The 17,476-nt window shown below is 41.6% G+C and overlaps 1 protein-coding gene and 1 pseudogene across 1 annotated transcript; one reads left to right on the plus strand and one right to left on the minus strand.

Moving 5' to 3' along the window:
• Positions 1-1,432: 1,432 nt before the first annotated feature.
• LOC100710351 (6-phosphofructo-2-kinase/fructose-2,6-bisphosphatase 3 pseudogene) lies at positions 1,433-2,110 on the plus strand (annotated as a pseudogene).
• Positions 2,111-4,303: 2,193 nt separating this feature from the next.
• Positions 4,304-5,281, minus strand: LOC100706689 (trace amine-associated receptor 13c-like). Its single transcript, XM_003455991.4, has one exon. The coding sequence runs from the start codon at positions 5,279-5,281 to the stop codon at positions 4,304-4,306; it is 978 nt and encodes a 325-aa protein (XP_003456039.4).
• Positions 5,282-17,476: the final 12,195 nt, after the last annotated feature.

Here is a 17,476-nt window from a genome sequence, read left to right on the forward strand (position 1 = left end):
TAATAATCCACATTTCACTGTTTTACTCTTTGGTTCAGATGTGGATACTGTATTGTTCTTTCTTTGTGATTTTTTATGTTTAAGTTGTTTATTGCTGGTTTTTGGTTTGTTTTTTGTCTTTTTGGGAGCTGACACAGTCTCAATGGAGATGGGTTTTTGGGGGGGTAGCAGGAGGAGAGAAGCTGCAGAGAGGTGTGTAAGACTGCAACTCTGCTTCCTGGTCCCAACTCTGGATAGTGATATTTTGGGGGGTTTAATAAATTTGTCCATATTTCTAGAAATGAGAGCTGCTCCATCCAAAGTGGGATGGATGCCGTCTCTCCTAACAAGACCAGGTTTCCTCCAGAAGGTTTGCCTATTATCTATGAAGCCCACATCGTTTCTGGGACACCACTCAGACAGCCAGCAATTTAAGGAGAACATGCGGCTAAACATGTCACTCCTGGTCTGATTGGGGAGGGGACCAGAGAAAACTACAGAGTCCGACATTGTTTTGGCAAAGTTACACACCGATTCAATATTGATTTTAGTGACCTCCGATTGGCGTAACCGGGTGTCATTACTGCCGACGTGAATTATGATCTTACTGTATTTACGTTTACCCTTAGCCAGCAGTTTTAAATTTCCTTCAATGTCGCCTGCTCTGGCCCCTGGAAGACAATTGACTATGGTTGCCGGTGTCTCTAGCTTCACATGTCTGAGAACAGAATCACCAATTACCAGAGTTTGACCCCCGGCGGGTGTGTCGCCGAGTGGGGAAAAACGGTTAGACACATGAACAGGTTGGTGGTGTACCTGGGGCTTCAGTTTAAGACTATGCTTCCTCCTCACCGTCACCCAGCCGCCCTCTTTCCCCAGCTGCTTGGGGTCTGCCGGGGAACAGCTAGCGGGGCCTATGCTATCTTCGGCTGCACCAGCTACAGGGGCCTGGCTAGCTACGGGTGAATGAAGGGTGCGAAGCCGAGTCTCCAATTCAGTAATCCTGGCCTCCAGAGCTGCAAATATGCTACATTTGTTACAGGTATCATTACTGCTAAAGGAGGCCGAGGAGTAACTAAACATCTGACACAATGAGCAGGAAAGTGCAGGAGGGACAGGTGAAGTAGCCATGGTGCTAACGAGTCGGCTACGAGCTAAGCTAGCGAAACAGTACAGAGACAGTGAGTGAATACTTTGGCTATAAATTAGGTAGTGAGTACACAGAAAGGGTGATTCAGATGAAGCACGTTAAGATTATACTATGAAAAAGGGATGTATCAAAAGATTTAAATTAAATTGCTAAGCAGAAAAGCTACTCAGAAACACCACTGTGTTTGAGCAGGAACAGGAAGTGATACTCTACCACAAAGCGAGCGAACACCAAGTGACAGCGCCACTGAAGCCATGCTGGATTTCCAGAAAAGAATTGAATGCGCCTGTAGCATTCAAAAGAATTGAATGCTACAAAAAGAGCTACCAGCCTCTGGACCCCGATCGATATGACAGGAATCTCTCCTTCATCAAGGTAATTGATGTGGGTCGCCGTTTTCTCGTCAACCGCAACCAGGATCACATTCAGAGCAAGATTGTTTACTACCTGATGAAGATCCACGTCCAGCCCTGAACCATCTACTTGTGTCGGCACGGGGAGAGCACAGACAATCTGAAGGGAAGGCTGGGGGGTGACACTGGCCTCTCACCTCATGGCAAGCAGTTCTCACCCACCCTGGCTTGATTTGTGGTGGAGCAGCAGCTGAAGGACCTGAAGGTCTGGACGAGCCAGCTGTGTATCCAGACTGCCGAGCACCTCGGAGTCCCGTACGAGCAGTGGAAGGCTCTTAATGAGATTGATGCAGGAATCTGTGATGAGATGACGTGTGAGGAAGTGAAGGAGAAATTCCCTGAGGAGTCTCCACTATGAAATGAAGATAAATATTATTACCACTACCCTGCTGGAGAGTCCTACCAGGACCTCGTGCAGCGGGTGGAGCCAGTCATCATGGAGCTGGAGAGGCAGGAGAACGTGTTGTTATTTGCCACCATGCACTGCCTGCTGGCCTACTTCCTGGATAAGAGTGCAGATGATCCCTCCACAAATCGCTACCTTATCATGGTGGAGGGGTTTGTGTCTCCCAGGGATCCCAGGGGCTATGTTGTCTGGGGGCTTTTGCTCCCTGGTAGGGATTTGCCATGGGAGACCATGGCAAATTGGTCCTGGGTGAGGGACCAGGCAAAGAGCGATTCAGAACACCCCTATGACAAGACCATCGGGGGAACAGTTCACCCTGCCCAGGATAGGGTTACCGGGGCCCCGCCATGAAGCCAGGCCCGGGGAGGGTGCCCGAGGGAGAGCGTCTGGTGGCTGGGCCTTAGTCCATGGGGCCCGGCCAGGCACAGCCCAAAAAAGGGACATGGGCCCATCTTCCTGCAGGCCCACCACCTGCAGGAGGCACCATAGGGGTCAGATGCATTGTGCATTGTGAGAATTTGAATAGTTTTCTTCAATCTTTTAGCACAGGTTCTCTCCTGTGAAATACAACTTTTAAAAAACAACAACAACAACAAAAAACCCTATATACTAATAGGTAAGTATACACTAATATATAATATATATTAGTGCTATCAAACAATTAAAATGTTTAATCTGATTCATCACAGGGTTACAGTGGATTAATTTTGATTAATCACATTTAAATACCATTAATTTTTATTCTATTTTAATCACATTTCATTTTGCATGAGCAAATAGACTCGGAAAAAAAGGGGAAAATATACGCACTTAACATGTTTATTGAACATCTTGCACATTCATGTTGACAAAAAACTCTTAGGAGAGGCACTTCAAGTCCTTGAAACAAGGAATCAAAGCTATGTAAAGCGGGTGTTCTTAACGATATTAATAGGTCTGCAGTTTGTTGCAATCCACTTGCAAATTGTGTAAGTCAGTGTTTCCGAGGTAGACTTACTGAGTCCCCGATGCTCCGTGAGTGGTTTGTCGCAAGTTGGGTGACATGTTAGCCAAAGTCCTAGCAGCATCCCAGACTAACGTATGCTTCACGTCAATGTGAAATTTTAAGCTGGAAGTACTTCGGTGATAAGAAAATTCCTTCTTGCACATTGTGCATAATACTTTATGTTGGTCGACTGTTCCGTCTTGTTATTTTTTTAATACTCAAATTTCCCATCGAGAGGGCCAATGTGCATTTATCATCTTCCATATTGAGTTGATTGGTTCAGCTGCCCGTCACTACCAGATCAACTGCCCATTTGCGCATGTGCGACGGTAACTCTACTTGGACAAACTGCCCGAAATGCATTGACAAAAAAATTGCAGTGATTTTGAGTCATTTTGCACTCGAGATGCGTTAATTGCTTAAAAATTTGAATTGTGTTAACCATGATGGCAGATTAATTTGCGTTAATTTTGACAGCACTAATTCATATGCAACAGCACATACTGTGGGTCCAGTAAAAAACAAACCTTCTCTTTCACGGGGGATAGAGTGCCTCGTATTAGTTAGGCACACAGACGGTAATTCTCTATTATTCCAGTTTAGATTTGTCTGTATTTTTGAGCCACTGTCGAGCTGCTGAGTTTCACAGGCCTGCTTCACACAGACACCAGGGAGTCGTTTCCTTTGTTGCAAGTCTGCAGGTAGCAATCTGGATGTGTGATGTTATATAAATGAACTATAGTGTTGCTTTTTCCCTCCATTTTTTGAAGGGACGGTGTATTACATAGAGTGTGTTTTCACGGTTATTTAAATGAAACATGGCAGAGACAAAGACCACTGCAGACCAGTTATTGTTTAAAAACACAGCTGGAAGGACAAGTACATAAAAGTTCCAGTGAAATGCTGAATAACAGTGACAATAATTAATTAGCATTAGCCACTGCAGAGGGTAAAAACACAGAGTTTATCTGAAAAGGCCCGCTGATCAGCCTGTTTAATCATGCATGCATTTATTGTATTGCATCACAGTAAACTTGCATTTACTATTACTGCATATACAGCATGTGACTGATATTTTTGTCCAACTTGTGGTTATATTTTGCAGTCAAATATGCACTTTTTAAAAATGTGAGTATTCTGGTAGTGACAAAATGCGGAAAAAGGCATCGCTCCATCTTCATCAAGATGGACTTCTATAGATTATAGTCATTTGAATGTTTTGTAGCTTAGTATTTGCATGTGTATTATTTCCCCAACAGACACTAATGTGGTGAACGTGGTGGTTGATCGTGAGGGCACTGTGAAGGATCTCTGTGGAGCATCAGAACATTTTTTAGAAAAGACTAATGACTGGTTTGTTTCAGTGCTGCCTACAGGATGTTGACCTCTCTGGAGTGAGGCTGCAGTATTCTGAGGGTGACGATGAATCTGATAGCTCTTCTAAACCAGAGGTAGAACAGTACATAAATCACAGGGTTCACACAAGAGTTTGTCAGCACCATCCAAAACAGCAAGGTGTAATAAGGCAAGCTCATAGAAGTGTCGTCACCTGCAAAGGAAGGATAATAATAAGGGCAGGAGCACATTAGAAAAACAACTATCACAATCCCGAGTGTCCTGGCTGCCTTCAACTCTGATTTTTTAGCAGCTGGAGCTGCTCTCACAGCCACCTGCGACTGAATGGCACGCACCTGAGAAACAGCAACCACAAACACCCTCATGTACAGAACAAACATTACGCCACAGGGGCCGACAAATGACAAAAAGAAATCTACTGTTCCTGAAGTTCGGCTGATGAACACAACACACTCCCCGTGACAGGAGCTGAACCTGTCCGGCCACCCTAAGTGTTCCATGAGAATGCAGCCATTGTAGAGAAGAGAGCAGGCCCAGCAGACACAGACTGAAAGCTTCACTCTGTTCACTGTGATCTTTGAGGAATAGAGCAGAGGGTCACAGATGGCTATATAGCGATCTACAGATATGAGCACCATGCTGCCCAGAGAGACAGAGAGGAGGCAGTAAGACAAATAAGGACTGAGAGCACACATCAGCCTCCCCAGCAGCCAGCACGTCTCGATGTAGCGCAGGCCCTCGATGGGCATCACCAGCAGCCCCACCAGCAGGTCGGACATGGCCAGGGACAGGAGCAGGGTGTTGGTCGGAGTGTGGAGCTGCTTGAAGTGGGAGATGGAGACAACCACGAGCAGGTTGAGCACCACAGTGAGCAGTGAGACTGAAGCCATCAGGGTGTAGAGAAGAGCGGCCTGGGAGGTGGGTCGCAGCAGCCGCCTGCAGGAGGAGTTGAGGTTGGGGAAGCAGAGGGGAGGACCTCCAGAGCCGTCCATTGGAGAGAAAGGGAAGACCTGCAACTGTGTTCGACAGTCTTCATTTATCTTCTTCAAACACACCCCCACCATTTCTCTCTCTCATTTTTTAAAAATCCCTAAATGATGAAACTTCTTGTCTTAAACTTCATCACCTCTCCTCCTTCCTCTGCATGAATTCAGCAGGGATTTATTTTAGTTGATCTTTGAAAAAAGTTTCAGAACTGCATTATATTGTATAAACCTTTCACAACTTGGAATTTGACCCATTGGGTTCATACTGATATATAAACAAATGAAAAACTTTAGAATGCTCCAAAACTGTAATTGGAGCTGTGATGTTGATTTTACAGTACCTTTGCATGATAATTCTAGAGTAGCTTTGCATAGTTCATGGTTAAAAAATACCTCATTTGTATCATGCTGTGCCTTGGTGCTGCCCTTCAGCCCAAGATGCTTTAGCTCCTCTCTCTTTAGGGTCACTATGTCTTTAAATCGACTGGTCTTCTTCTGATTGGCTGCCTCTCGCAATGTTTTAACTGCAGATGGGTCTGCTGTGCTCAAAACTAGTGATGGACATATCTGCTCTAATGGACATGATATATATCTTTGATGATCTGAAACATGTAAGTGAGACAAATATGTAAAAAATAAGAACTCAGGAAGGGGGCAAAAACTTTTTCACGGCGCTGAATGTGCTGCAGATCAGGAAGGTTGGACTTGATGGTCCTCTTGACTGAGTGGGCCACCCTCCTAAGAGCCATGAGGTCAGATCATGTGCAGCTCGGTACTCCCACTAAGAATCCTCTATAGAACAAGTGTAGAAGTTCCTGAGTTCCCTCCAACAAAAGCGGAAGTTTAAAGTTTTTCAATCCACTGATGCAGTAGAGTCTTGATGGGCTTTCTTCACCAGGGTGTTAACAGTAGGGATGGGTATCGTTTAGGTTTTATCCGATACCGGTGCCAAACCAGTACTTTTGAAACGGTGCCGGTGCTTAAACGGTGCTCGAACGGTGCTCGAACCGGTGCTTAAAGAATGGAGAACACAAACTTTGTCCAAAAACCTGTTATGTTTTTATTTTGTAGCAGTCTCTTTTTTTCTGCAAAATGATAACCAAGTTAGCCTTTTCTGCTGATACAACATACCTCCTTTGGTTGTAACCGGTGCTTAAACAATGGAAAACACAAACATTGTCCTAAAACCTCTCATGTTTAGCTGGGGTTTTTTGTAAAAAGATAACAATGTTAGCCTTTTCTGCAGCTATAGGGCATATATGGTATCACTCTATCAAACAAGAAGACAGCCGCATGTAACTACGACGGTGTTGGCTAGTTCACCTTACATGCATTAATTTAATAATGTTGTTAGCCTCAGACAAAAACCTCAATCTCTGACTGAAAGCGCTAATTCGTCATCGAAAACAACCAGGAGAATCCCTGTGAAGCAGCAACAGTCAATTGAGTTGGCTTTTGCCAGCGTCTTACCATATGACAAAAAAGGTAAGAGCCATAGCAACATAACGAATGCCATAGCTTACTTTCTTGCTAAGGGACATGCTACCAATAAACACGGTCGAAAATGAAGGATTCAAGCAGCTAATTAAGGTAATGGATCCTCGTTACCAACTCCCTGGACACAAACATTTCTCTCAGACAGCGCTTCCAAAGCAATATTATATAAGTTGGTCAATTTTGTCTCTTTTTCTGTAAAATAAACTAAGATTTATTTTTAGAATTAATATTTTGTTTCTAAGTGGAACTCACAATTTAGTAGTCTGTTTTGTTTGTTCTATTTTGAAACTTAAATGCTTTAGCGGCTACCTTTTGTGTAGTTTGCAATATTTGCCTTTATTTTGCGTAAAACTGAAGCCTCATTTTAAGTACATCTGCCCTGTTGAACTTATTATGGGAAATAAATATTTAAATCAAAACAAGCTGATGATTATTTCACATTTTACTTGTGAGTGACATCACATTTAAATCTTACATATATAGTTATTTGGCTTATATCGTGATATATATCGTTATCGCCTGAAATGAAAAAAACATATCGTGATATGAAAAAATCTTATATCGCCCAGCTCTACCGTGAAATTATTTCATATGCAACAGCACATAGTTTGGTTACAGTAAAACACAAATTGGGGCTTTACTTTATTATTTAGGTATTGTATCTGTATTATTTGTCATGTAGAGAAGTTATTTTTTCTTTGCTGTTGTGGAAATAACCAGCACCTTGAGCATTTTTGTGCCTACGGATAAAAAATGACTCAGTCACAGGTCACAGAATTTGGCTATATGGTGATCTACAGCTATGAGAGCCATGCTGCCCAACGAGACAGAGATAAGGCAGTAAGACAAATAAGGACTGAGAGCACACATCAGCCTCCCCAGCAGCCAACAAGTCTTGATGTTGTTCAGGCCTAGGTCAGACATGGCCAGGGACAGGAGCAGCGCATTGGTCGAGGTGTGGAGCTGCTGGAAGTGGGAGATGAGGATGACAACGAGCAGGTTGACCACCACAGTGAGCAGTGAGATGGGGGCCAGCAGGGTGTAGGGATGAGTGCTCTCTGAGGTGGGTCACAGCAGGTGGGTCACAGTTGAGGTTGGGGAAGCAGAGGGGAGGACCCACAGAGCCACCCGGGGGGGAGCGGTGCATGCATGTGCATGCAGTCAAAGGGAAGAGGTTCAACTATTTGCCAGGTTGCCCCTTTCTCCTCTTCAAACACCACTCTGTAATTTTTTACAGGGACCCAACAAGAGTGATGTAACACCCCTGACTGAGCATCATCATCTTCAACCTCATTTTTCTCCCCTACCGTTTTCTCTCTTGTCGTTACAGTTTTCAGCTTTTGAGTACACTTTCAAATAAACTGTACTTTACAAAGGCTTTAAAAGTTAAATTGTTTATGAGCTGAAGGTTAACAGGCCATTATAAGTACCCCAGGCAAAAATGCTCTAAAAGTTAAACAGGGACCTTCATCACTGTCTTAGAAGTTTAGTTTTAAACATTAAGAGGTCATTAAAGCCCTTTAATGTTTCACATAACCATCTGAAAAGACATAGTTATGAACAGGATATAGGAAGCACTTCAAAGTACACTTGTTATCATGCTTGCCAGGACTTAAAAGCAAATATTGACGTCATTGCTTCTGAAGCCACTATTACTATGTCTTTTTGAGCAGATTGAACTAATCTGTGTTAATTGGTGACTTCGACAGAATTTTATTACCGTACGTTTTGGGGAGCCTAATCTAACCAAACCAGTGGCTAGCTTCTCATTTACTGTAAAGACGGCAGAGTGGGCTCAGGCTTTTCATCCAGCTATATGTCAGATGGTGTTTTTAGTAATATGAAGTTACTACTCACTGAAGAATAGTGTGAGACTGCATGCTTAGATCCTATATTATTCCAACAATTATGCACTGAGTGAAATCAATTTCCATCTGAGACCTCCTACACAATCAAGAGTGCAGAAGCCAAAACTGGCACACAGTTACATCTTAGGCCTCTGATGGTTCTTATCTATATCACATATTGCCAAGCAACCACCTACTGACCAAAATGAACCATTTGTCACTCTCATGCACTTCTAACACTTTTGTATTTGTATGTCTATATACCTATACATGTAGTATGATGTCATCACGTTACCTACCTAACAACAGACTAATGCAACATTTACAGTTGAGGCCAAAATTATTAGCTCTCCAGGAATTATGGAACATTTTCCTAAACTTCTTCCCAGTGTTTGCAGCATTGATGAAACTTGATATAATCAAACATTCACCAGTACTATTTCCCACATAGCAAAATTGGTATGGCGCGCATCTTGCCTACACAATGTGATTACACATGGCCCACATACTGCAAAGAATGACGGCCCTTTGGTGGCCCAGACCTGGTTTGCCAGAGGTGGCCCACATATGGGCCAGCACAAGGCCAGTTGTATTCACACTGGTGGTCCTGTGCTGGCCCATGTGTGGATTACCTCTGGCAAACCTGATCTGGGCCACCAAAGGGCCATCATTCTTTGCAGTATGTGGGCCATCTGTAAGTGGTGTGGAGCCACGGGCCAGTTGTAGACACACTGCTGGCCCTGTGCTGGCCCAGAACAGTTTCAGCTCTGGCCCCAGATGTCAGCCTAATGTGTACCTTAATCAAGCCATGTAATAACAACATGTGCCAGAACATGCAAAGGAGTGCAAAAGTAACACGACGAAACTCTGTTCAGACAGTGAATGGACTGATTCTTATATAGTGCTTTTCTAGTCTCCTGGATTACTCAAAGTGCTCTATGCAACACGCCACATTCAGCCAATCACGCACTTTCTCTTAACTGAGTGCTTCCTAACTACATTCATACGTTCGCCATGCAGACTGGAGGAACCAGGGATCAAACCACTAACCTTCCAATCAGTAGGTGACCTGCTCTACCGCCTGAGCTACAGCCACTCACTGGCAAAGACACTCACGTGTACACTCATAAACCTGTCAAACCTGCATTTGAAACATTGGCTACCATAGCAGTATAGTATTGCAACATGGCATTTGGGTCTTCTAACTAAAATAGGAAAATAGGAACATAAATAGTGCCATCATTGCCAGACCTGGCCCACATCTGGTTGACATACACTCTGCCATGACACCAGTCAGTCAGAAGTGCCAGCCCGATGCCAGATCCGGGCCAGACCTGTTTTCTATGTGGGTTAGTAGCTTTCTGTACATTTTGCAGTGGAAAATACATTTTTCGGTTTGCTTTATATTAAATACAGTAAAAAATGGTGTGGTTTAAAATATTAGCCCCATGTGAATGCTTGCTTTCAAAACACACCTACAGTAATTAACCAATCTGCTTTGAAACCACACCTGTGCAGTCAATTGGCTTCCTAACACCATTCAATAAGCATAAAAAGACTGCAAGGAACAGGGCACTCAAACACATGAGAGGGATTACTGTTACAAACCATGTCAAAGACAAACGAAATCAGTCTTGAGCTCAGAAAGAAGATAGTACAGGCTCATGATAAGGGGGAAGACTGCCATTTCCAAGCGATTCACAGTGTCTAGAAACGCTGTACGTTGCATCATTGTCAAGTACAATGAGACAAATTCTGTAAGAAACACACCTGGCCGTGGCCATAAGCGCAAGATTTCAAGAACTCTGGAGAGGAAAATAGTCAGAGATGTCAGCAAGGAACCCCAGACATCTGTCAAGACAATTGTTGCTGACCTGGCCTCTTCTGGAATTGATGTTTCAAGGAACACAGTTGTTACAGCTCTTCATCATGGTGGGCTTCAGGTCCATCGTCCCAGAAGAACCCCTTTACTCAAATAGCGGCACATCACAACCCGACTGAGGTTTGCCCGTGAACATTTGAAAGGTAAACATGAGTTTTGGAAGTCTGTGTTGTGGTCTGATAAGACTAAACTGGAACTGTTTGGGCACATGTATGTTGCTTATGTTTGGAGAATAAAGGGACAGGCTTTCAACCCTGGAACACTGTTCCCACAGTTAAACATGGTTTGGGGCTATTTTGCAGCCTCAGGCAAAGGAAGCCTTGTTCGGGTGGATGCCATCATGAAAAAAGAAAATTATGTTGACATTTTGAGGGGGGATATGCAAAAATCTTCTTGTAGTCTAGGCTTAGGTCATTGCTGGGTCTTCAAACAAGACAATGACCCAAAGCATATATTGAAATTAGTCCAACAGTTCCTCAAGGATACCAAAACCAAAATCCTGGAGTGGCCTACACAGAGCCCAGACCTCAGTCCTATTGAGAATTTGTGGCAAGTGCTCAAAGTGAATGTCCATGATCGGAAACCGTGCAATTTAGACCAGCTAGAACAATTTGCAATGGAGGAATGGGCCAAAATCCCTCAGGAGACCTGTGCCAACCTAGTAAAGACCTACTTTAAGAGATTATTGTTGATTGTGGTTCCGAAAGTGTACAGTATTGTCTATTAATGGCCATAGGGCTAATAATTTTGGATGTCTCATTTTTGCCCTTTCTTGTTTCAACTCGGTGTATCATAAAATATCCTAATTAAACTTAGTGGACATTGTTATCTTGGAAACAGATACACTATAAAAACAAACACTTGTTGTTAATGGTCATTTTTATATTGAAATCAAGAGTGTTGTCTAATTTCACAAGGGCTAATAATTTGGGCCTAAACTGTATATAGTACAGCAGGACAAGTATTGCCAGGGACGTTAATACAACCCCATATTTGTCTTCTATTTATGCATAAAACAATAACATCTGTGATTGGCCCTCTTTTGATTTCTTAGTTGTTTTGTGTATTAGTCAGACTTAGAAGTTTCAGATCGTCATACAAATTTTAATATATTTTTATATTAAACAAAGATAATCCTGAGATTAGGGACAAAACAGGTTTTAATTTTCTAAAATATATTTTTTGATTTTTCAAAAACATATTTACATATAATTGTTACACAAAGTTTTGGCTGTCTCACCATGTTTTGGTACAATCTCCCAGGTGTAACATGTTTTAATAATTTATGTTTATGCTGGAGAAGTGCAAGGTTTTTGTCAACACTGTCAGACACAAAGGAATGCAAAATATATATATTTTAAATTAAATTGTTTTGGCTATTTTGGCTATTAGCAGCTTCTCTGTTTGACTGTTTATGCACATATGTTTTCAAACTAATTATACCACGTTTAAAAGTAAGATTGTTTTGGCTTTTTATTATTAGAGTTACAGTCATACATATTTTCAGAAGCTTGTATTTAATCTCTATAAGAAACAATCATATTTAGCAGCATGCAAATTACACATTTATTGAGAAAATTACGTATTTTTATTGGAAGATCATGAGGGAGGAAAATATATGGTTCTTCAAAAGAGAAAAATAAACAAAAACTCCATATTATGGAGTTGACAAGGTGCTGACGGTGGTGACACAAATCTGACGGTGGTGACACACTAGTAGAAAACAAGATATTATTTCTTTCAAAATGACCACTAAACCTTAACAACTTATGTAATATCACAAGACACATCATAACAATTCTGTTTTTGCACATGTCAAGTTCTACATCTTAATAGTTCACCAGCAAGTAGCTACCTACTACTCCTTGATTCCTAAAGTACTCTGTGGTTGTGTGTTTAGACCCTGCTGTACTTTCTCTCCTTTTGTCTCTCCGTGCTTGTTTCCAAAACCTTCTCTTCTGCCTTTTTTTCTCTTTCTTTCAGATCACTGATGTTCTTTATTTTTCCCTCTTTCACTCTATTTCTCCATCTTTCCCTTTCCTTTATGAGAAACTCTTTCTTCATCTCAGGCTGGCTGTTAATTTTTATCTCCTTTTTTGACACTCCATGTTCCTTCTCTTTCATTCCTCTACTGACAGGTTCCCCTTTGCCATTCTAGCCTGAACTGTACCATCTTGTAATTACTATAGTTTTTCTGAACCTTATGCTTTTTTACAGATTAAGGATGAATATTCACAACACAATTATGCATTAAGCAATAGAAATGCTATCCGGCCTTTAAGTCTGATGTCATTAGCCATTTCCAGGTCCAAACTCCGCTGCAGATCCCAAAGTCAAAGGAACTCTGCAGCATCACTGAGAGTTACAAATTGTCTAAATTCTTTCATCTTTAATAAAATGATCAGTGTGGCTGAGTTAGAAGTTAGCTCGCTGGTTTCCACCTACATTCCAACATAAATGAAGACAGAAAACTAAACAGCAGTGACTTTTGTCAGGTTACTGAAGTTGGACTAGCTGGTATATAATGATGTGCTAGGTGATCGCTAGTGACACAGCTATGTTAGCATAACATAAACACAGTGAAGCTGGAGGATGAACGCTAACTTTTTTCACTTGATAAAAGTTAATGCAAGGGTTTCTGATGGTTAGGCCAACAGTGATCACTGACTGTTTTTAGGGGCTTGTTCAGATTAAACAGAACAAGATAAAAACCATTAAAACATTTTAACAGCACAACAGGCTTAATAAACACAGAGTAGTTTGGGCCCGGAAGCAGGATTCATACATCATCACTTAAAGACCAGCTCTTGGGGCAGAGATAGCTCAGTAGATGCCACATGATCGGAAGGTTGGGCATTCAAATCCAACGAACAGCGGCTATCCTGGATTTGTAGCTGCCCACTGCATCACTGAGTGAATGGGTTAAATGCAGAGGACTAAGCATTTTCCTAAAGGATTAATAATGTATACATAAACAATGAGATTCAAGATAAGGCAAATTCGATAATATTTGACACATCTGTAAAGCAGAAATATCAGTAAAATACACAGGAAGTAATATGACTGAAATATTAATAAAAATGACTTAATATAATTGATGAATAGCACACTTTTGTGGCATTTGTCAACATCATTAGAAAAATGGTCAACACCGTCAGACAAAAATCCTGATGGTGAAGGACAAGCTGGAGAACTCTGGAGTGGACCATCACCTCACTACCTGGATTCTGGACTACCTCACCGACCGACCACAGTATGTGAGGACTCAGGGCTGTGTGTCGGACAGGGTCGTCTGCAGTACGGGGGCCCCACAGGGAACGGTTCTGGCACCGTTCCTCTTCACCATCTACACTGCAGACTTCTCCCACAACTCCACCCAGTGCTTCCTGCAGAAGTTCTCTGATGACTCTGCAATAGTCGGCCTCATCACTGATGGGGACGACAAGGAGTACAGAGGACTATCCCAAGACTTTGTGGACTGGTGCCAACTGAACTACCTCCAGATCAACGCCAGTAAAACCAAGGAGCTGGTGGTAGACTTCCGCAGGCACAAACATCCTCCTCTGCAACCACTGAACATCCAAGGTGTGGACATTGAGGCTGTGGACAGCTACAGGTACCTTGGTGTTCATCTGAACAACAAACTGGACTGGACTCATAACTCAGACGCCCTCTACAGGAAAGGGCAGAGCAGGCTGTACCTGCTGCGGAGACTCAGGTCGTTTGGAGTGGAGGGCCCACTCCTGAAGACCTTCTATGACTCTGTGGTGGCCTCAGCCATCTTTTACGGTGTGGTCTGCTGGGGCGGCAACATCTCTGCTGGGGACAGGAAGAGACTGAACAGGCTGATCAGAAGGGCCAGCTCTGTTCTAGGATGCCCTCTGGACCCAGTGGAGGTGGTGAGTGACAGGAGAATGGCGGCTAAGCTGTCATCACTGTTGGACAACATCTCCCACCCCATGCATGAGACTGTGACAGCACTGAGCAGCTCCTTCAGTGGGAGACTACGGCACCCACGGTGTGGGACGGAGAGATTTCGCAGGTCTTTCCTCCCCACTGCTGTCAGACTCCACAATAAAGACTTTTGCAGCTGATCAAACCCTCACACGTGCAATAAGACTGCTATATGTGCAATTCTTTCTCTGACAAAGTTGTACTTTTGTATTTTCTTACTCAGTTGTATATAGTATTTGTATTCTATTTTATTCTATTGTATATATTATTCTATTTTTATTCTATTGTATATGGCATTTTATTTTATTTTATTGCATTCCAGTGTTTCTAATTTCTGCTACATAACTTTGCACTTTTGCTGTAACAAAACAAATTTCCCACCTGTGGGACTAATAAAGGTCATCTTTATCTTATCTTTAAAATACCCTACTTTCTTTCATAACACGTGTTTTTCTTACAGAAGCCATCTTGTTTTTCATCAGTTGCTTATGGCCTCTACAATCAACCTAAATTAAGCTCTTTTTACAAAAAAAAAAAATTAAATCTTGCATTACATCGACTTTGGTGTTGATGCACTATGGTTGTGACACAGAGTTTTATCAGAAAGGTATGCCACAGGAAGTGGTAAAGGGGTCCTCAGGGTGTAAGCTACCCACAATAATTCCTGATTTTTTCTGTACTTTAAAAAAATCTCATGGTGACAAAAACTCTGGACACGATTTTAATCACTTAAAAAATGTGTAAAAATAAATTTTCAGTTGCATATTTTGATATTATATAAGGTATTGACTTAAATACTTAGTGACGAGAGCCATGATGTTTAATTTTACATTACTTTTAATTTTTTTTCTGTATTTTAATATTATCACACCTGCTTCTGGACAATGGATTTTTAAGGTACTGGTAATGTATTGTACCATTTAAAATAAATATATATGTATAAAAAAATGCAAAATCATAAATTTGTTGCATAAACATTGCCTTGGTTTGTCTTTTAGTCAGTTGGGTTAACACTTGTATGCATATTTTTAACCCCAAAATTGGGTTTTATCTGGCAGACATGTTTTGTCCCTTATCTCAAGAATCACTGTAATACAAGTTCAGCAATTTTGGCAGCTACTAAATACACACAAATGATTATAGGGCTGTCAACCTTAATGCGTTAACGCGGATTAATCAGTCATCACGATTAATGCAATTACATTTTTTAATGCAATTAACGTATCTGGAGTGCAGAAAGACTCAAAATCCCTGAAATGTCTCTTTCAACGCATTTTGGGCAGTTTGTCCAAAGTTTGTCCATTTTGCGCTCCAGATGGGTGAAATGCATTAAAAATTTTAATCACGTTAATCATGATGACACGCTAACGCGTTAACGTTGACAGCCCTAATTATTACTGATCACTTTTTTTCAATTTCACTAGTCACACTCAGGCCTTATAACTGGCAAACTTGCTCAATCAAGAAATCACTTGAATAGAGCCTGTCTGACAAAGTGAATTAGGCTAACAGATCTCAAAAAGCAACACATCATGGCACAATCTAAATACAGCTGAGAAACTAAGTCATTGACATCTATAATTCTGGAAATGTTTACAAAGCCATTTCTAAAGCTTTGGGACTTGGGGAAATGTAGAAAACTTGGAACAGTGGTGAAGCTTCCCAGGAGTGACTGGCGCACAAAAATTACTCCAATAGTGCAAAAACGATTCATCCATGAGGCCACAAAAAAACCCCCAGAACAACATTTACAGAACCACAGGCCTCTGTTGCCTCTCACTTAAGGTCAGAGTTTAGAAAGAGACTGGACAAAAATGACATCCATTAAGGAGTACAAGGAAAAAACCACTGCTGACAAAAAGTTAAAAAAATAAATAAATAAATAAAAATTGATGATGCCCAAGACTTTTGGGAAAATATTCTGTAGACTGATGAGACTTAGTCTCATCACTCTTTGGAATGTTTGAGTCCCGTTGCATGTGATATAAAACTAATATCAGATTGAGATGCTGAGGCATGACCTTAAACAGGCAGTTCATGCTGGAAAACCCTGCAATGTGTCTGAGTTACAACAATTCTGCAAAGAAGAGTGGACCAAAATTCCTCCACAACTATGTGAAAGGCTCATTGCCACAAATGCTTGATTACAGTTCTTGCTGCCAAGGTTGGCCCAAACAGTTTTTAGGTTTAGAGGACAATTACTTTTAACACACGGCCATGGAGGTTTGGATAACTGCCTTCCTTTAATAAATGAAACTGTCATTTAAAAACTGCATTTTTTATTTACTTCGGTTATCTTTGTGTAAAATTAAAATACGTTTGATGATCTAATACTGGCTTATAAATGTTGAGAGACTGAGTTGGACTTCAACAGATTTATCACAGTAGTTACATGACTGCCACTTCTGTAGAAATGGATGACATTGGGTTTAGCATTTACCTTCAGGATGATTTTGAAACGGTTTCATACAGGAATGATCCCATATCCACGTGGTGCATAGGAAAGGGGAACATTGACAGTGCTTTTACTTTGTCATGTTTCAAGGAAGACATGAAGCTGGAGGCGAGGCGCAGTGAAGACGTGTAACAGGAACACTAAAACAACAAATTATGGCAACCAAACAGGTCATAGTATTATACTGGAAAGCTTGTATTCTATACAGAGCAGTAAAATAAACTGTTGTAAATGTCAGTAGGCACACTGTAAACAGATGGCAAGTCTAGCTGCTAAGGTTTTACTGTAATCTAACAATGACACTTATTGCAGTGCTGAAAAAAAACACCTACTGTGCAGGATTATGGTTGGTGAGGGATTTTAAGCACATTTTTCTCCACAGTATGATTAGAAGTGGGTATTACATGTAAAGCCTGCACAGACCATCCAAACTTTCTGACTGTTTAAACAGGCGATCACAAAAAAAAATGTTTACCTGTCCTTTTGTGTTGTGTTGCATCATTACAGTATATTTGTTTTAACACCTCAGATTGGCCCAGTGCCTCAGTGGCAAAGAAGTGCTACCT

Source organism: Oreochromis niloticus, linkage group LG23 (genome assembly GCF_001858045.2).
Source record: "Oreochromis niloticus isolate F11D_XX linkage group LG23, O_niloticus_UMD_NMBU, whole genome shotgun sequence".
Taxonomy (NCBI): Eukaryota; Metazoa; Chordata; class Actinopteri; order Cichliformes; family Cichlidae; genus Oreochromis; species Oreochromis niloticus.

Excerpts from the sequence above, each read along its gene's own strand:
- LOC100706689 (XM_003455991.4), bottom strand. The coding sequence starts at position 5,281 with ATGGACGGCTCTGGAGGTCCTCCCCTCTGCTTCCCCAACCTCAACTCC.